Below are 20,673 nucleotides of genomic sequence, written 5' to 3'. Positions count from 1 at the left end.
ACCACTGCCTTTTTGCGTAATAGATTGTTATACAGAGAAGTTTGAAAAGGGCGATCAATTTTGCACAAGTGTTGCTTCACACATCAATATCATCAAGTGTTTTTGTTGCCATGTAGACCTTGACAGAGTGAATTGTAACTCCCATAAATCTCATCTTCCATAATGACATTTCGATCAGGCATTCATAACACAAGTCCATACAAAACTTAGTAAAGCTTAGTGAAAACCTTTGTGACATGAGAACCTTAACTTTAGACAATGTCATGAAATAATAATTCTTATTGTTGTGACCTAAAGGGCCTCAATTTCAAAACAGTGACTTCTCATAGGTTTCAACTCAATAATACGAATATGGGCAGACATAATAGCACACTTAAACATTGCATGAGTTTCATACATTAACAATGAAAATGTTGTTGTTGATGTTGTTTTTGTTGCTGTTTACCACTACTCCACATTAATGAGTAAATAGTCTAAATAGTTCAGACACCCTCGGATTTCAAAACGAAATCCTTGTGTGACGTGACAATAAACAAATATAAATCTTACTTTTCACTGTCTTCTGAGAGGCGTCAAACACTGATATTCCACCGGAATCTTTCAAAACCAAGTCCAGTGATACATGCGAACGAACAAACAAGCAAACAAAATAAATTCATTCATCTGTGTTCCGGTCCCATCTTGTCCCCTTATACCGAACAACACACCTACAAGCTCTACTACAATTCTGATCTTTCTTTTGATGGCAGCAAGCCATGTATAGGGAAGTCTCTTCTGATGTAGGTGGGAGGGTCTCTCTCTCTCTCTCTCTCTCTCTCTCTCTCTCTCTCTCTCTCTCTCTCTCTCTCTCTCTCTCTCTCTCTCTCTCACACACACACACACACACACACACACACACACACACACACACACACACACACACACACACACACACACACACACACAGTACACACACAGTACACACACAGTACACACACACTTACTCACCAGCCACTGCGGATAGTGGTTTTCCAGAGTCACCTCACCAACACCCTTTCTATTAGCCACAAATTTGATATATTTGATAACCTCCGAAGACGGGGTACTAACATTCTACATGGAAAGAAATCAAACAAATGGAGTAACTGAGCTTGTTCTTGAACTTAAATGCAAGCTATTCATACACAAGATTCAAACAACACAATAGGCTACTCTGATATGTCATACCAAAGAATAATACCTGCTCAAGTGGCTAGTAACATCTAAATTATGACGAGCCACAGGCATTTTTTACCTACAATTGGTCAGTACCAATGTCAAACCTTCACACACACACACACACACACACACACACACACACACACACACACACACACACACACACACACACACACACACACACACACACACACACACACACACACACACAGGTTCATTTAAGGTTATGCTGCTGCCGCTGATCATGAGGATAAGGGCATGATGATGATGATGATGGAGAAGAAGAAGAAGATGAAGAAGAAGAAGAAGAAGATGGTGGTGATGATGATGATGATGAAGATTAAGCTCTGTCCACTTTTAAGACCTTGTTTAGCCTACATGATAGTCTGTATATGCAATACTGCCTATGAAATTCATTCATATGAACATATCTTGCATTCATAGCTGATGCTGTCACGTCCAATCCATCAAGAGTTTATATGACACAATATAACAAATCCATAACAAATGTATCATTTTCGTCCAAACATTTTCCGACTCCGCCCTTTTGTTGTTCACACATGCGTAATGAGGGCCGTTCTTCAATGACGTTGCCCCACAGTCTGTATAGTAGTCTGTGCACTGGGGCACTCCTAGCCGTCTACGCTCAAGCCCGGTAATTGCAATCAGCCCCGGGAAACCATGGCCGAACAGGCCTCGGGATCGTCCCGGTCGTCTCAGGATGACGGTAAGAAAGCCCACTTTAAAAGAGCAAAGCTTGTCGGTGGTCGAGACATGGTGTTTGAAGGCCAGCGGCCTATTCATCCACGGTGCTCGCCCACTGTCATCACCGTGCACTGTGCCGCTAATCCGTACCAATCAACTCCACTGGTTTTCAATGTATATCTGTATGTACTCAGCAAGTGTGAGAAACACGACTATTTTGTAGCCATACTTTCACCAAGACATGTCTTATTATTTATGGACGCTTGATAATTTGACATTTCACACGTGATTATCCACCCGTCATCCATCGTTAGCTAGATAGCTTCTTGAAGCTAACGATGGGTTTGAGCAATAAGTAGCGTACCCAGAAAACGTAGCGCTCAGCTAGTAACAATGGCTGAATAGCTGTCATTGTGCATTTTACTCTGACAGCGACTGAAATGTCATGGAATCCGTTTAAGTGCGCGGTTGTGCATTCAACTGTTTCAGAAAAGGAAGACGCTGTATTCTATTTATTGAAATAATAACTGCGTGTGCGCTTGCAATGATGGCTGCGTCGGCTGCGTTGTTGGCTAACGTCAGCTGGTCAACTGTCTGTAAACTGTGCTTAGCATGAAAATTTAAACATGACACGGGTCAGCCTTTTGTATTGATTTTATGCTGGCGTGCATGGATGCTTTGGTAGCACTTCTGTGTCAGACAGCGCTGCAAAGAAAGTCTTGACTTCACAATGCTCCGTTTTCTGCGCTCAGCGGTGAGCTGCTGCAGAGATGTTAAGTTCTAGTTCTAGCTTTCTTGCAGGTGAATTGTGCCCTGCGGGACCATGGTGCATCTAGGAAATAAACAATGCCATTTGAGAGCTTCATCCGGACAATGTTTATGTCTGCGATGTATAGATACGGCCAGGGTTCGTCTAAAGAGCTGAAAAGAGATGGATAGGACCTATGTTTTGTTTCCCTTGTTACATTGTTATCATCGGGATGATCAGATCTTCCGTTTGTGATCTATCTATGCACATACTGTACAAAGTAAAAGAGAGGACTAAAGATATATTGAGTCTAGGGGTGTGCATATTTGGAACGACCCACTGTACACGGCCATTGAATGTACTATGATGCGTATGAAGATCATGCATGAGCATAGCATCGTGGCTTAAGCACATCACATCTCAAATAATTAATTCCTAAATTATGAACACAGGCAAGTTACAATTAGTTTGGGGTGTGCACATTCTATATAGTTTTCTTGATATTACTCTAACCTGTGTGTGTGTGTGTGTGTGTGTGTGTGTGTGTGTGTGTGTGTGTGTGTGTGTGTGTGTGTGTGTGTGTCTTAGGGAAGTATTATCTTTCCCAGTTCCAGCCTCATAGCATCCTGTTTTTTTCCATGGGAAGTGAATGTATTCCAAAGTAGCATGAAGAACGAATAGATATAAGCCTGATCGGCAACCAGAAGGTTGCTTGTTCAAGCCCCTCTTCGCCTGGCGCCTATCAATCCATGTCCTTGAGCAAGATACTTAACCCCAAATTGCCCCTGGTGTCATGGTACCCTGCGTGGAAGCCACGGGCACTGGTGTGTGAATAGGAGTGTGAACAGGGGAATATGAGGAAAACATGTAAAGCGCTTCGAGAGCTCAAAAGAGTGGAAAAGTGCTACATGCAGTCCATTTACCTTTACTCTCACGGCCGCCCGTTGTTCATTCTTTGGATGCTTTCCCCATTGTGGCTTTCGTCTTATCATTCAAGACATTGCACCTCGTGCATTCTAAGGTGTGATGTGGTTTCTTACTCACATCTCATGTCTGACTCATTTCTTCCTCGACATACAGTGTACTTGGATATGATGATCTTGAGAATTTTCTTGTTAAAATGGTTCGGCAGCATACGGCAAAGATGGTTAAGTGACAAAACTGGTCGTTTTGAATCTTGGTGTAATTTGAAGCTCCCCGATGAAGAGAAGTAACTCCTGAACTTGTCAACTGCCTAAAACTGTGACTGGGATAACTAAGCAGCTTTGTAATACACGGCTTGTCTAAATGTTTGTAACGTGTGTGTGTGCGCGTGCGCGTGTGTGTGTGCGTGTGCGGTCTTAACAGCGGTGCAGTTGTGTTGTGTCTGTGTATAACACTGCTAATGTGTGTTTGTGTGTATAACACTGCTAATGTGTGTGTGTGTGTTTCCAGCGGTCCTTCAGCAGCGCGTGGCGGAGCTGGAGCAGGAGAAGGCCGACTTCCTGAAGCTGAAGCAGCAGCTGGAGACGGAGTTCAACCAGAAGAGGGCCAAGTTCAAGGAGCTCTACCTCTCCAAAGAAGGTATAAGCACCTCTGGTCAGGACTTAAAAAGATATTGTATTGGTCTTTTTCGACTTAATTGCTAATTGGACCCTAGTAGACTGGAAGCGAATGGGGAGAGAGATGGGGAGGAGTTAGCTAATGACCCGGGCTGTAATCGAACCCGGGTCGCCGACGTAGCAGCTCAGTGCCCCACGAAGGTAAAGGGTGAGAGTGACTCAGTGATGGGAGGGAATGATCGTTAATAGAGTGTGTGACCATGCTGTCCTCTCTGACAGTATGGTCAAGTAGTGGCAGTATTGCACGTTATATACGGACCGCCAGTAAACACCACAGAATTAGAAGGTCAAGGTGCTCCATCTCTTGAAAAGAGATAAAGAAAGCACCTCTGATGTGAGAGACCCATTAGTGTCTACTGGAGCTAACTCTCCTCTTTACCAAGTTCAAGGAGCTTTATCTACTCAAAAAATATGGGATGAGAATGGGATGTGATGGTATGTATAGGAATGAACTGTACCAAGCTACTAATACAGGTGTGAGTGGGTGTGCCCCTCTGAGAGCCTTAGGGGTCTTACACACCAGGGTGGTAAAGTGTCGCGGAACGGCCACGTTTTTTACCGGCGTTGGTGAAAATACATTGAAACATATTTTCAATTTTTGGCCTTACACACCAACCGGCGGTAGTCAAGCGTCAGCGGCGCGGGATCCCCTCGACCGTTCCTTTCCGCCTTGGTATGTTTTGGCCCTTACCAGCAGGCCGGGGTTGCCGTGCGTTTCTCGAAAGCAGGCCTGCTAGCCAGTTAGCAGCTTAGTTGTCTGTCAATGATTAGTAATTACGTTGCTCCCAAAAAAGCAGCTTACGGAACTGCCAAACAATGGTTGTGAGAAAAGCACTCCTGGCTCTTTGCTGTTGTAGGTCAAACTGTCTGTTTTGGTAGCCCTGCGAACTGTTGCTTGCAGTGCTTTAAATTAACTTTTTTCATCACCAGCCAAAATGGCTAGTAGATGTTAATCTTACCAGCCAAACGCACACTAACTAATGGGATAAAGTGGCAAGTAAGTTGGTATTTTCTACCAGCCAAATTGAAATTTCACCAGCATTTGGCTGGTTGGCTGGTGTTAAATTAGAGCCCTGGTTGCTTGTCTAAAACATGTGATGACATGTGAATGACATATGCCAGTGTTTGACAAGCCTTGTAGTATATTACATTTTATACCACGGCAGTCTGGAATCTCCCATTGTGATGCGCTAAATTGGGTGTTGATTAACTGTCTATAGATGCACACCTATGAAGTAGTCCCACTATTAGGTCACTTTTCTGACCGCACAACTCCAGTGTATCAATGCACCATGGCACGCACGTTCATAAATTACACACAAAAAATTGCATTTGGCGTATACTTTTTTTAACCATCACTAGTAGAAACAAAGTGCACAGGAAATATACTTAACAACAAGTGCAGATGCTAAGTAGAGTTAGTTTTTGAACTTTTTATGGTACATTAGCACAGGGTTAAGTAGAGTACACACACATCAGCTCAAGCATTAGTATAGTAGATAGTGACGAAAGAGAAGAGTGTGTGTATGTTGTTGAAGTTTACCGTCTTGGTCTCTACTTCTTGCATGTTCAAAATCCGAGTCAAAGGAATCAAAAACTCCAAAAGCCAAATTAATCTATTTATTTTCTAAAATTACCAAATAACAAAATGACCACCACTGGTAATATCCAGAATACCAGCAATGGCCCATACACAGTAAACACTACAGCTTTCCAGAACTGCAGAGTCTACTACATAAAAATGACAATGACAGTGAAAGCATTACGGAACGTTCCGGAGATCCTAACCTTCTCTCGCCCTGACCGATAACAAAAATTAGGACCTGCTGAATATCCCCTATCTGTTGGTATTTATGGTTTGTGGGTGTATGGGTGTGGTTATGTGTAAGCAATTACGTGATTTGTTAGTTAACCCAGAATATGCCTAATCTGTGTCGATTGTAAGCTGCTGTCTTCATTTCCGGGTGGGCCTTGATTTCATCACTCTAGGTCTTCATGACCTCATCTGTGGACTTCCTGAGTTCTGTAACTTTAATCAAGCAATACACATACAACAGCACATTCTTTTGACATATTTGAGGGTCCTTGGCTCTGAAAAGATTGAAATCCAATGTTAGTCGTTTGCCCATTGTCACCTACTCCTGGCCTCCTAAAAAGGATTAAGTCAAATAGTTTCGCTTCTGAGTGACATCACTGTGTCCTAGAAAGAATGATACTTCAAGGAGTTTGGTATGGACTTCAGACTTATTCAGAAAATAAGCAATCAGTTAATCAAACATCACATGACAGCTTTCAGCTTGTCTCACAACAATGTTTGATGACCTCTGTAGGCTCTCCTAAAAAGAATGGGCAATTACTCAATATCCTCATCTCATGATTGTCACATGGGGTCATTGGGCCTACTCAATGGTTTGAGTGCCCACCAACAAGACACATTTATTTTAATGTTTTTAATCATAACCAAATATTGTAGAATTTCCTGCAAACACAAATGAATACCTGAACAACTTGCTGTAAGACAATGCATTATATTTCAGGACCTCAGAATCTAGCCTATTTTCCAACAATGTATATTTAAAGAGAAGAGTGTGTATACTGTATATATAATGTAATGTAACGTTATCTAATCTGGTGCCTCGCACCTCGCCCACATCTTCCTCTACCACTCCCCTTCCCCTCTGCTCCCCAGGGGAGCTAAAGAGGCAGGATGTTGTCACTTTTGAGTAATGTCCTATAAATGCAAACTTAGTCCCACCCACATCTTCACTCCCCTTCCGGTCTATGAAGTAGATGAAGAGGCAGGCTATTGTGAGCTGCGGGTAATGTAATGCAATGTAATGTAATCTAACCTTACTTCCATCCACATCACTCCCCTCTCTCTGCCCAACCCCCCCCCCCCAAGCGGAGCCGAATACGCTGTTGTGAGATGTAACCCCTCTCTAACATTCTCCATCTCCCCACTCCGTTCTACCAATAGAAGCTGTGAGTAATGTAATGTAATGTAATGTAATTTAATGTAATGTAATGTTTCTCACATCTCACCCACGCAGTCCTCCATCCTCACCCCCCACCCCAGAGGACCTGGAGGAAGTGAGTGATGTAATGTAATGTAATGTAACCTCTCTCCCTTCTCCTCCACCTCTCCGCAGAGGAGCTGAAGAGAAGTGAGTTGTAAGTAATAGAATGTAACCTCTCTTCCTTCTCCTCCACCTCTCTGCAGAGGAGCTGAAGCGCCAGGCGACATCTCTGGAGGCGTCCCAGGCAGAGATGGTGCAGGTGCAGGCCCAGCTGGCCGAGGCGCGAGCAGAGATGGAGAACATCAAGGAGGTGGCCACGGTGTCTGAGAGCACCAAGCAGGAGGCCATCGACCAGGTCCGGCAGCAGTGGCAGGAGGAGGTGGCATCCCTGCAGGCCATCATGAAAGGTAATCAGGATTGCTTTTTTGTGTTTTTCATCTCTGGTGTTAGCTTCATATGTTTGCTTCTTGTCGTCAACGCCTTTTGTTCCCTTTTCCTCTACTTTAAGTTTAGTACTCGGCATTCGATGTGGCTTGATCTGTAATCGTTTTTATTCAGTCATTCTAAATTTAGAGGGTTCATTTTAGAAGATATTTCATGGAGCAGGTCCACGCTAGACAACGACCGATTAATCGGCCGATTTTTGCAATTTTTCAATAAATCGGCATCGGCCGATTTTCTGATTTGGCCACGCCGATTTTAAGTCGGGCACATCTGCGGGCAGCTATCTACTTGGAATGATCAATGCTGGTGACCACCAGCGTGATGTTTCACCCTAAAATATAGTAACAGACAATCTAAGAGAATTTTTTAACAAAAAGAGGACGCAATTAATATTTTATTCAATAACAAAGCATTTTTAACATGCCAATTAAGGATAATATGATAGTATATTGGCCCAAAAAATCGGCAGGTCACATCGGCCATCGGCTGACTCTGACCGCTAAATGTCGGTATTGGCATCGGCCTTTGAAAAATCCATATCGGTTGGTCTCTAGTCCACGCGGCTGCTCACTCCGACATCATCACCGGAAGTCTTGCTTTTCTGGGTTTTTTTTTTGTTGGTTTGTTGTTTTCAGGCTTTTCAGCCTTTGGGGGGAACTTTCTTTCCTGGTGAACCAGAAGCTATGTGTTGACGCCCAGGGGGCTGGGCTACACAATCCTTCTGGTACACCTGTGATTCGCTCTCCTCCTCCGTTTTCGAAATAACCGGGGCAGCACGACGAATCAGGATCGTAGGGAGGGATTTCAGTGGGTATGACGTTTATCGAACGCAACACCCTCCCCCAGGGTAGTTCGGCTGTGCCCGCCCCCTTCCTGAATCACAACAGTAATGGCGGCGTGCGAGGAGTTATCATGCGTCGGGATGGAAGCAGCAATTTCAGCGGTGTTATCCAAAATACCTCAAGTTGATTTTCTAAAGGACGTTGTTCTGTTTTGGTTCCCGACCTGGCGGCTCTTACGTGACGACACGTCCTACGTCTCAAAGCTTCAACGTGAGTGGTCGAAGTGTCATGTCATTCATATGAGGTTGCTCCAACCGCGTGCAAGCATCTTTTGACTAAACCCCGCCTGCGGAGAGGCATGAAAGGGCAGTGTGCCAGTAGCCTGTTACTTACAGGCTACTGGTTCACCAGGAAAGGAACTTTCTTCATTCCAGGGGCCACTTTAATTTTTTTAAGTCCTCCAATGGCCGAACTACAAGCACAGACCATGATTTCCCCCTGCGCTTTATGCCTATAGGGAAGGGGGTCACCTTTACAACAGACCCCACCTTCACTAGATCCCTTGAAACATAACTTAATTGTTTGGCAAATGTAATTTCAAAGATTGCTTTACAAAACATGTCATATTTCATGTAAAACTGCATAGCATTCAAACTGCTGCCCCCTTGCATGGTTGAGGCCCAATGCAATTTCTATGTGTGCTGTGCACAGCTGTGTCATTTTGACAATGGGAGTTTTCCTGGTGGGCTTTCATCTACTGGGTGTTATCAGATTCAGATGATGATGTAGCAGTCAGTCTGTCATATACTTTATGTACACTTCTTGTTCATGCCATGATGCAAGATTTAAAAATATTTATTTTGTAGGACTGTGGAATACGGAATTGCCTGTGAAATTGCTTTATGAAATCAGTCAAATTCCCATTTCTGTCCCACTGGGCAATGTTGTTAATGTTATTAAATTCATGATTTCTATATTCTGAATAGTACCAGTGATGCCTATTTTGACCATTCAGAAATTATCACAGGTATTTGTTCAGTGTTGCACTGAAGCTTGACCTTTTAGATGGTGTCCCAAAACTTATTGGAATAGCTGGTCGAAAAATATCCATTAGACATATTTTTGGCACACAGCCACTTACAGTACACTTTGCTCTGTCCAAAATCGACAAAAACACTGTCTTCTAAGTGAGCACTCAGATTCATTGAGGCATGTCCTTTCCAAATCCAATAAATGACTACACCGCGTTCCACATTATTACGCAAATGACATTTTTTGCCGTTTTCCCAAATAATCAATAGAAATGACAGTCGTCATATTTTTCAAGTCATCAGCCATTAGAGTACAATTTTAAACGTTTTTGAATGAACCTTCCAATGACATCGGTATTTTTTAAAATAATAAAAAACTTAAAATGCCCAAAATGCTCTGTTCCAATTAATTACGCAAAACAGTTTTGTAGTGTTGTAATCCAAATTTCTTTCTTTTTTTCCCATTTACATCAAAACAGTTGGCATTTGGTACCTTCAATACATTTCAATGTTCAAAACTTTGCTATAAGCTGTAACTGGAATGCTGCATTTAATATTGAAGTGATGGAATTGCATGGTAGTTATGGAAGCCCAGATATCCTTGCTGCTTTGATCTCAGCTGTTTTTGTTTGTTTGGTCGGATGACCCACACTTCACTCTTCAATATACCCGTAGATTTCCATGCCACGTTTAGGAGCTTTGGAGATGATGACATTCTAACTCACCAGACATAACATCCCATTCATTTTCAATGGGGTTTTATGTCTGGTGAGTTAAAATGTCGATACCACCAAAGCACCTAAACGTGGCATGGAAATCTATGGGTATATTGAAGAGTGAAGTGTGGGTCACCAGACCAAACAAACAAAAATAGTTGAGAGCAAAGCATCAAGGATATCTGGGCTTCCATAACTCCCATGCAATGCCCTGCCATTGACTTCAATGTTAAAGGCAGCATTCCAGTTACTAAGACAAAGAGGTTATCATCAAGTATTGAACATTGAAATGTAATTTAGAAGGTACAAAAATCCAACTGTGTTGATGTAAATGGGAAACAAAGAAAGAAATTTGGATTACAACACTACAAAACTACTTTGCGTAATAATGTGGAACAGAGCATTTTAAGTTTTTTATTACTTAAAAAATACCGTTATCATTGGAAGGTTCATTCAAAAACGTTTTAATTGTACTCTAATGGCGGATGACTTGAAAATTATGACGACTGTCATTTGCATTGATTATTTGGGGAAACAGCGAAAAATGTCAGTTGCATAATAATGTGGAACGTGGTGTATAAGTCTACCTTCCAAGGTACATTTTCTTTTTCCTCCTTTTAAAGCTGCCTGAATGTTCCCTTCATGCTCCCTTGAAATTGCCTGAAATTTGATCATATTATGATGTCTCTATCTTCTGTTGCTTTTGAAATGGTGAAATAAACGTCAGACGATGCGTGATTTAAGATATCTAAATTGGTTGAAACAACATATCTGTTTTAGTGACATCAATTGTCAGACAGCTATTTTCCAGACTGACCATATTTGTCTTTTCAAGCAGCACAAACGGTGTCTGGGGGGCATACTAAGGATCTAAGGATACCTAAGTTAACCTTTGTGGTAGAGGTAAATAATCTATTAGAGGGGCCTGGAGTCCTCATTTTCTTAACTAAATGATGCCTGCAGGTACATCTATTAACAGGTTTACAACTTCCCTGTTAACTCTGCTTATTTTCCCATCTCTTTTGGTGCAGACACGGTGCGGGAGTACGAGGTGGGCTTCCACCAGCGCCTGGAGCAGGAGCGCGCCCAGTGGGCACAGTACCGCGAGACGGCCGAGCGCGAGATGGCGGAGCTGCGGCGGCGGCTCTCTGAGGGCCTGGAGGAGGAGAACCTGCAGAACGACATGAAGAAGGTAGTGTAGGCTGGAACATAAGGGTCTATGTACCATGTAAGGGAGAACCTGCAGAACGAGATGAAGAAGGTTGTGTAGGCTGGAACATAAGGGTCTATGTACCATGTAAGGTACTGTAGGACAGACACTTGCGGTCTAGAACAAGATGAAGAAGGTAGACTGTAACCTAAAGATCTACTGTACCATGTAAGGTGTAATAGTAGGCTAGACAGCTGCTGTCTGTAGGAGGTATAAGGATCTATGGAGATCTACACGAGGAGTATGGAGTAGGGGTGTTGAGATCTAGTATGCCATAAAGGTTGTGAACTGATTTAGTCTGGTGGAGAAGAACCTTGAGAACGAGAGGACGGTAGGCTGTGTGGATTTTATGGTCAGTCGTATGATTGAATGTTGGCTGTTGTGTATTTGGCTATGCGGCAGGGATATGTTTTACTTTTGAGATTTTTTTTGGTTCAGTGGAATGCTTTATTTTTTTCTCATCGTCATCTGAAATGTTGTTAATCTTTCACCTCAGATGTTGGAGTGCTTATAAATACAAATGTCTGGACTTTGGTTCTTTTGTCTGTTTTGTAGCAATAGTGTGTCTCTTTATGGTGTGTAACTGTCTGACCCCTTCAATAAAGTGTTGTTAGAAGAGGATACTTGCCTGCTGTGCCACTGTAGCTGTGGTGGTGACTCATCGCTAATTCACAAAGCAGCATTAAGATATGGAGGCATCAGTCACAGCTGTACAAAGTAGAAAAACCCTTCCATTTTATTCCCTCTGCGTGTGCTGTGCACTTAAAAGAGTACTAAGCCGATTTGGTCTTTGGTCACTATCATGCAGTTTTGAAGCAAGATATCTCTCATTTGAACCAGAGAGAGATATTTAAAACTCATTTATTGAACTTCACCACCAGTTCATAACACCAGTTCATCTCTTCGAGAGACTCTGTGAGAGACTCACAAAAGACATACAATTCAAGTCGATAGAAACATCTAAAACGATTTTGTGTTAGCAAAATGAATGGAAACTTGACGTTGTGTTAATTTGATGTGTTCTCACTGATCAGCCATTCCACCATATCTGAAAAGTTGTTGACTTGGTCCATGGCCCTACCGTGGCCTAACAGTAGGGCACTGGGTTACTACGCCGGCGACCCAGGTTCGATTCTGGCCTGGGTCATTTGCCGATCCTTACCTGTCTCTCTCCCCTCTCGTTTCCTGTCCCTCAGTCACTGTCCTATCATAAATAAAAAGCACAAAAAAAGAATCTGCTGGTTCAGAAACTATGCTGGTCAAATATGTGGCAGTCTGGGTTGGCACGTTTGTACTTAGCCCTGGTGAGGTGACACTGATGGTGTTGAGTTAAACTGAGAGGCTGGTGCATGTGTTTCCTTTGAGAAACAAGTGTAGAGTTCACTTGTGATCAACATGTTGGGCCACTGACGGTAAAACTGGCAATTCAGCCTGGCAAGTTGCTCGCTCAGCTGATTTCAGTAACCAGTGGCACCCTCTTGACACCCTGTGCACGGTGCACACTGCATTCAGTCTTTCATTGCTGCCATCTTGTGTTTTTTTATGGCCTCTAATATATAGTATGGTTCGTTATGAGTGATTGACTTAATGTAACAAGAAAGGACTGCCAAACGGGAGGAATGGAGAGAGTTGATATCATTCTAGCTGTTCTTCGATATCTCTTACTTGCTTGTTATCCTACTTACCATTATGTTCTTGCAGGAAAATGTGGGTTGATGATGATGACTGCCTCATAGTGCTGGGCACAGCTGCAAACCAATGGTGTCCCATTACTGTTGAGCCTTTATGATTGGCTTGCACAGTAGTTGTGTAATGCATTGTTGATCATGGCTATTAATATGAGAGAGAGTAGAGAGTAGAGTAGTTTATTTGTCACATACAAAGCCATAACCAAGGTTACAGCTTGTAGTGAAATGACGGTTCTGGTAAAACTCCACATCGTGCAGAAATCATTAGATTAAATGTCAACATAAATACACATATTAAAGAAATAAGTAGTAGGTATAGAAAATGTCCATGGTGTCAGATTGTTCATAGATTTGTCGATCGAGGCGAGAGTTGGACGCATCGCTTTACAAAGCAGACAGCTGTGCGGTGTCCGAGGCTCCTGGGTGGATATGCTGCTAGATGAGACGGAGACTACATCGCGGGTGGCAGAACTGCAGGCTATCACCCCACGCTATACACGGTGATGGTCTCCACACTCATCTGGTGTCCGCGGTCCTCTTGTAGACAGTAGTGCGAGGCTTGTCGGGATGATGTTCTTTCTCGCCGGGCCGGTTGGTATGCGGTATTGGCTATGCGCATTCTGATCTCCATGGAGTTCCGTTGCGCTGCGGTGATCCGACAACATCGATTTCGATTTAAGGTCAACAAAAATGCAGACGGCAATAAATAGCACTAAAAAGTGCTGTCTAGAAACACATCGTCATATCTGTCCAAAATGTAGACTTCATATGGACTAAGTAGGTTTGAAGAGATGAAAAATTGCACGGTTTTGACGGAGTTACCAGAGAGGCAGCCAAACAATGCGGCGCCATGGCAACACCTATGAGATGATGGTTGTTGTTCTGTGTAATCAGGGTCAGTAATTGCCACATGGCGGTTGTGTTGGGCGGTTTAACCCATTTTAGCTTAAGCCCTTTTTGGGAAAAGGTGCCCTCTCCCTATTAAAACCTAAATATCTCAGCTTCCGAAGCACATTAAAACATGAAATTAGTTGGATTTAAAAGCTAGAACATTCATTTTGCACTAGAATGTGTTCATTCAGCTCTAACTTACCCACAGTTTTAATGAAACAGCTCAAATCTCAAGAACCTGAATGCAGCCTATACGTCGCTCCAGGACACAATGGGTTTAATGTAGCCTGGTGACACAGGTGGAAAAACATGGTGCTTAGACAGTTCAGTCTTGACCTGTTTCAAACGGTCTAACTTTATTTTATTTATTTGTTAATGGTCAACCTAGTCTAAGAGCTATGCTATTATTTGGCCTCAGGCTGCTACTGTGCGATGATAACTTTGTAGGAGTTGGATTCTAATTTGCATGCACAACCTTCAGCAAACACTGAGCAACGGCCAGTCTACACACACACACACACACACACACACACACACACACACACACATACTGGTTATCAATTCCTCTCAGGTCCACATATTAACTCTCTCACGCACACTTGCACTCACTCACACTCACACACTCACTCACTCACTCACTCTCTCTCTTTCTCTCTCTCTCTCTCTCTCTCTCTCTCTCTCTCTCTCTCTCTCTCTCTCTCTCTCTCTCTCTCTCTCTCTCGCATGTACTCACACACGTCGTATATTGTTCTCGTCAGATATTTTAAATCCTCAAGACACACTCTCCTCCACCATCTATTTAAACATGGCTCCATGACTAGCTTGCTGCCACAGGCCCCATGCAACTCTCCCACACTATGGTCAAGCTGTCAGGCGTAGAACCAGAAGGTTGTAGACTTGAATCCCATTCATGGCTGATGTGCCCCGGGACCCGATACCGATCCGATACCCTGTACCTAAATAACGAAGTAGTGTTATACAAAATCATCAGCTCAGTGTAATGTAATGCATTTTTTATTATATTACATTACAACACTACCCTTCCAAATCTAACCCAACTGAGTGATTCTGAAATTTGACTGGCGATGGTAGTGAAATGCCAAATGTGAGCTGAAACTGTGCCGCCTATCAAGACTTCTGTCCTGTCTCTTCTTCTCTGTCGTCCAAAAGGCCCAGGAGGACGCGGACAAGCTGCGCTCTGTCGTCATGCCGATGGAGCAGGAGATTGCGGCCCTGAAGGCCAAGCTGGCCTCCTCCGAGGAGCGCGTCAAGGAGCTGGAGGCCTCCAAGGTACACACTGATGACTTTACACAAAGATGGTGGCGGTTGGCAGATTTCACACCAGTACTATGCAACTTTTATTTCTGTTTTTCATGCCAGGCTTATTCTATGGGCCTTCACTGTCTGAATACCAGACTATTCGGTACACAAGTGCTGAGCTAGCACAAGCCACCCTGCAGGGATGAGTTTTCCACAATTTGAGCTGCCGAGCCTATGATCATTTGCCTTGCAATATGTGAATTCCATACATAGTAGTGATCGTTATTAGTATTAATCATTCTATTAACCATTTGTTTCAACTACCGGTATTCTATTAATTAAAAGTTTTGTTTGTTGGGTTTTTGTTTGTTGGGCTGTTTTAGGTTAAGGAGTTGAATCACGTGCTGGAGGCAGAGAAGTCATGCCGCACGGACCTGGAGATGTACGTGGCGGTGCTCAACACCCAGAAGACCGTGCTCCAGGAGGATGCAGAGAAGATGAGGAAAGAGCTTCATGAAGGTATGTCACTGGGAGAGCAGCTACGGGCCTAGGCAGAGTTGGCCAGGCCTTGGACAGATGTTTCATCCCTCTACCAATGTTTAAGCAAAGAAAGCTCCCGCACACTTTCAAATTTGCATGGTTTACTGCGAAGTTTCGGTCTACTGGCCTTCTTTAAGCAATTCAAACTTCAGAGTTTGAATGTGAATAGTGTGCGGGAGCTTTCTTTGCTGTAACGTTGGTGACCCAGGGGTTCCACTTACGCACCTGACCAAGGAGATGTGCAAGAATTCTTCACTTACTCATCCCTCTACCAGAAAGAACAAATGTAGACTACGCAACCGACACCCTCACTCACATCTCAGGCGCCATTGAACGGTTGATCTTACAATACATTGCTCCAGGGTGGCTGTTCCTGTTCCTTATTTACTTAATGCCCCTTGTCATAAGGGTTTGAATAGTCATTGATGTGTGTAACGTGTCTAATGTCATTGACTAAAAATGTACTAAAAAGAGGAAGTTGCACCAGGGAAAAAATGCAAAATAGGAAAAAAAATAACAACCAAAACTGTCATTGATCTCACTGAGGGCATGGCATGACGCAGGAGCTAGACACTGGAGCAGTCTTTAGTAACATTGGTCTAACAGCGATAGCTCCCCACAGGTCATTTGCATATCTTAAGCTTGTTGATGCGTATCAGTGGCGGTGTCCACTAATGGACACTAATGCGTGCTGGTCTTATCAATGCTGGACTTGTGACAGGTGGGGAATAAAATAAAAAAACGGGTTGTCAAGGCAACACAGACGGCCAATATCCGATGGGAATCCACAGCTAATCCAATTGCCAAGAAAAATGAACATTTAGTTGAATGGAAAGCTGGCACTGCGGTCTTGAAATGACACAGTATGATGACTACTACTGGGTCATGCAGGAGAAATGGCCATGAAATGGCCTAAGATGCCATGGATGAAAATGTATGGGTTGGTTGGGGAACCTTTTTGAATTGCTGTGAATTGTTTTCCATCTGCAAACTGGACAGAATGTCAGCTTTCAGCTCTTTAGAGTGACGAGTGACTGAGTGAGCAAGCACGTTTCTCACTAACTGTTGTCTGTCACCTGCTCCTTCTTCTTCTTCTCCTTCTTCTTCTTCTTCTTCTTCCCCTTTCTCCTTCTCCTCCTCCTTCGCCTCCTTCTCCTCCCCAGTGTGTCACCTGTTGGAGATGGAGCGTCAGCAGCATAACCAGTTGAAGCACACCTGGCAGCGTGCCAACGACCAGTTCCTGGAGTCTCAGCGGCTGCTGATGAGGGACATGCAGCGCATCGAGAGCGTGCTGACCTCCGAACAGCTGCGGCAGGTGGAGGAGGTGAAGAAGAGGGACCAGGTCAGATCGACTTTCAAATATTCTTAAAATTATATCATATCATTAGTGATTAAGAAGAGGCACCAGCTGAGATTAATTTTAAAATATTAATAAATATAAGTTCATATCATTAGTGATGATGAAAAGGCCGGTGAGAAGGACATTGCCATTAAAATATCAATAAATTACAATGATATTAGTGACAAAAGGAGAGGAATGGGCGACTGACCTCTGATCAGAATCATAAAAGTAATAACTTTAATAAATTTAATAATAATACGTGCCTTGAGAGTTTTAGTAACGGATTCAGGCATTCCAGCTGGAGGAAATGGCTTCTCTGATATCTGTATTATTTTATCTAATAACATTAAGCAACAGTCAATTATTACTTTACTATTATGTTATAATCACATGTTTTGACAGTCACTAGGTGTACATTGAGTAATGATAAATTGAGCTACTTCTCATTCCACCTCTTGTCATGTTGAGAAACTAATAATGGGTCACTCTCCCTGTGAACCCTATATGCACCCTGAAGTATAATTATTTATTGATTAGCTATTGATCAGCTGTCCAGTGGTTGAGAGAGAGAGAGAGAGAGAGAGAGAGAGAGAGAGAGAGAGAGAGAGAGAGAGAGAGAGAGAGAGGAGAGAGAGAGAGAGAGAGAGAGAGAGAGAGAGGAGAGAGAGAGAGAGAGAGAGAGAGAGAGAGAGAGAGAGAGAGAGAGAGAGAGAGAGAGAGAGAGAGAGAGAGAATATATCTCGGGTTGCAGCCTGCTTCAGCAAAAACTCAAAGTGTCAATCTGTCTCCATCAGGCGGCAGCCTCATTTAAAAAGAGAGAGCGATAGAAACATAAATGAACGGGAAGAAGTAGAGAGGGAATGAAAGAGGTTTCCATTCACCTGCTGGGATCTACCCTTTTCTTGATAATGGCTCATTTCTGAAGTGGCATTTTGCTGAAACTTCAAAAGCCTTTATCATCACCACCAAATAGAGCTGCACGATTATGGAAAAAATCATAATCACAATTATTTGGGTCAAAATCATAATCACGATGAATTAATTACGATTATTGATTTTTGCAGAATTTTGTAAAAATTTTAACTAAATGAAATATAACCAAGAATTAATTAAATACGGGATGAGGAAAATAAAATGAATTCCAATAATTATGTAAAAGACAATAGCGTGAAACTTAGGTGAACAGATTTCTGGCCAGAAACACCAGCCTGTCAGTATATTCTGGCTTCAAGGACGCCCTCGAAGGTAGGTCACTATTGCAACGATTAAATCACGATTAAAAACACAATTTCGATATCACAATTATATCACGATTTTCGATTATTGACGATTAATTGTGCAGCCCTATCACCAAATGCCATGCTTGGCCAATCGCTCATACCACATAAGTCGTTATGAAGTTGATTTCATTTGAATATTTTTTGAATGATGGTCTGTCTGAGTTATTGATTGAAGGTTATATAAGAATGTTTTTGTGTATATAGCTACAGTGATACTGATACTGTCCGGCAATACTGTATATTGAATATGGAAATGGACTATCCCCTGCAGATGTTTTGAATCCAATAGTCATATGTATGCAGGATCATGCCAATCCATCAATACACGTCAATAAGTCATTACAACTGCTGTGGAAAGTGTGTGTTTGTGTAACAGGGTTTCATAAACACTCTCCAATGTGCATGATTACTCTCCCCCCCGGGATAGCCATGACACATTTTTGGCACTGGGCAGAGCTCAGAACAACTCCCCCCCCCCCACCGTGTGAATTTCTCACTTTAAAATGTACACATTTCATTATCTCTATGACTGAGTCAATGTCTCACGTTGTGCTGTTAAATGCTAAAGCCCGCACATAAAAAAAAACGTTGGACCTGGAAGCAGAACAACCAAAAGACAAGAGAAAAATGAGGTTGAAGCGGACTTTTTTCACTTCCATCACGTTGTAATGTGGACAACTCGCTATTCCCCTCACTGTTTGAGTTTCTTTGGCTGCTATGTACACATTTCAGTGTTTCATAAACACTTGAGTCACCAGTCACCTTGACTCGTCTCTTGGGGATACCACCACATTGCTGGCACCGACATCAGAACTGCTGTATGTGTTAACCTCACTTTTTGCATTTCTGATGCAGACGTTATGTAAATAATGTCTTTTTCACAGGCACAAACCTCAGAACTGTCAAATCGTGACGTGATTTTCTTTTCTCCCCACCGTGAAAATTTCTCACATTGTAATGTAGGCCTGCACACTGCTCTGTCCCCCTTCATCGTGCGAATTTTTCACACTGTAAGATGGCACGGTTCTGTATCCCCATCTCACTGTGCATGTGTGATATTGCGATTATGTTAATTGCGTGTGTGTGTGTGTGTGTGTGTGTGTGTGTGTGTGTGTGTGTGTGTGTGTGTGTGTGTGTGTGTGTGTGTGTGTGTGTGTGTGTGTGTGTGTGTGTGTGTGTGTGTGTGTGTGTGTGTGTGTGTGTGTGTGTGTGTGTTTTGTTCAGGAGGAGGATGAGAAGGAGCGGATTAGTCAGGCTACTGAAGTCAATGAGGACGACGGGGCGGAGCACGCGGAGGCTGCCGAAGACTCCCTCATGGGCCTGTCCATAGATGAGGTGCGTACTGTATCGCCCGCCCTGGGTGTCCTCAGTGGTGATGTACAGTCCCGGGTCCATGAAGTCATATCCCTGCCACACATTTACAGTAGTAGGCATACAGTATTCTGCCCTACAAAGGCAAATTGCCGTAACTACACATTTTGTTAAAATTTTGTTTAGACTGAAAAGGGTTGTTGTAATACCTCTTTTGTGACAAAGCCTTATGGTACAAATATGTCACGTTTTAGTGGTATTGCTATGTCAAATTTTGCAGTAACTACAATATCCAACCTAGAAGCAAGGCTTTGAAGGCATTTTTCTCAGTTTAAATGTTGGCGTAGTTACTGCACTTAGCTAGTAGGTATAAAGTATTTGTTGCATTCCCTGGAGTAATGCAAGGCCAGGTGCCATCTTCAAGGTCACCTCAAGGATGGGATGGGATTCAAACGTGGAATATTTCAAGACCATCTTTCCAACTATGAGAGAGCACAGAGTTTCGGGTGAGAGGAGGACAGCTGGAAATAATTGGGTTTTTAGTCTTCATTCACACAGAGACCCCCTGGAGCGCCACTGTCCTCTTTCAAACACTCTGAACAGCCTGCAGCCCTAAATCTGGGATGAATTATAACTGGATTAAGGATTATTATATAATAAGGATGATTGAGATGTCAAATAAATTGTACAAAACTAAATAAAAATGAATAATTAGCTGGAAAGATGCACACTCCTGCCAGTTTGGAAATGGGTACACAATGGTGTGCTACAAGGAAAAGCTGACATTGCAATGTGGGGCCAGAATTTCCCTTCATAAAGTGTGCCAATTCTCTTACCACTCTGGAAGTGTATTGATGGGGTGTATGAGGTATGGAGGGTTAGTGTGTCCCAGCTGTTCCTGCTAGAAGTG

The 20,673-nt window shown here is 42.9% G+C and overlaps 1 protein-coding gene across 1 annotated transcript in view; it reads left to right on the top strand.

Annotated features, from left to right (window-relative positions):
- Positions 1-1,798: 1,798 nt before the first annotated feature.
- Positions 1,799-20,673, top strand: part of rabep1 (rabaptin, RAB GTPase binding effector protein 1) — a 33,153-nt gene continuing 14,278 nt past the window's right edge. The window contains exons 1-8 of the mRNA XM_063204023.1: positions 1,799-1,924; positions 4,085-4,213; positions 7,472-7,675; positions 11,273-11,433; positions 15,201-15,320; positions 15,674-15,809; positions 16,994-17,172; positions 19,677-19,787. Of these exons, the coding sequence (XP_063060093.1) occupies positions 1,879-1,924; positions 4,085-4,213; positions 7,472-7,675; positions 11,273-11,433; positions 15,201-15,320; positions 15,674-15,809; positions 16,994-17,172; positions 19,677-19,787 (1,086 nt within the window). The 5' untranslated portion in view covers positions 1,799-1,878. The remainder of the gene's footprint in view (positions 1,925-4,084; positions 4,214-7,471; positions 7,676-11,272; positions 11,434-15,200; positions 15,321-15,673; positions 15,810-16,993; positions 17,173-19,676; positions 19,788-20,673) is intronic.

Source organism: Engraulis encrasicolus, chromosome 7, assembly GCF_034702125.1.
Source record: "Engraulis encrasicolus isolate BLACKSEA-1 chromosome 7, IST_EnEncr_1.0, whole genome shotgun sequence".
In the NCBI taxonomy this organism is placed as follows: Eukaryota; Metazoa; Chordata; class Actinopteri; order Clupeiformes; family Engraulidae; genus Engraulis; species Engraulis encrasicolus.
The sequence above is the reverse complement of the archived record's forward strand: the minus strand, read 5'-3'. Positions and strand labels throughout refer to the sequence as shown.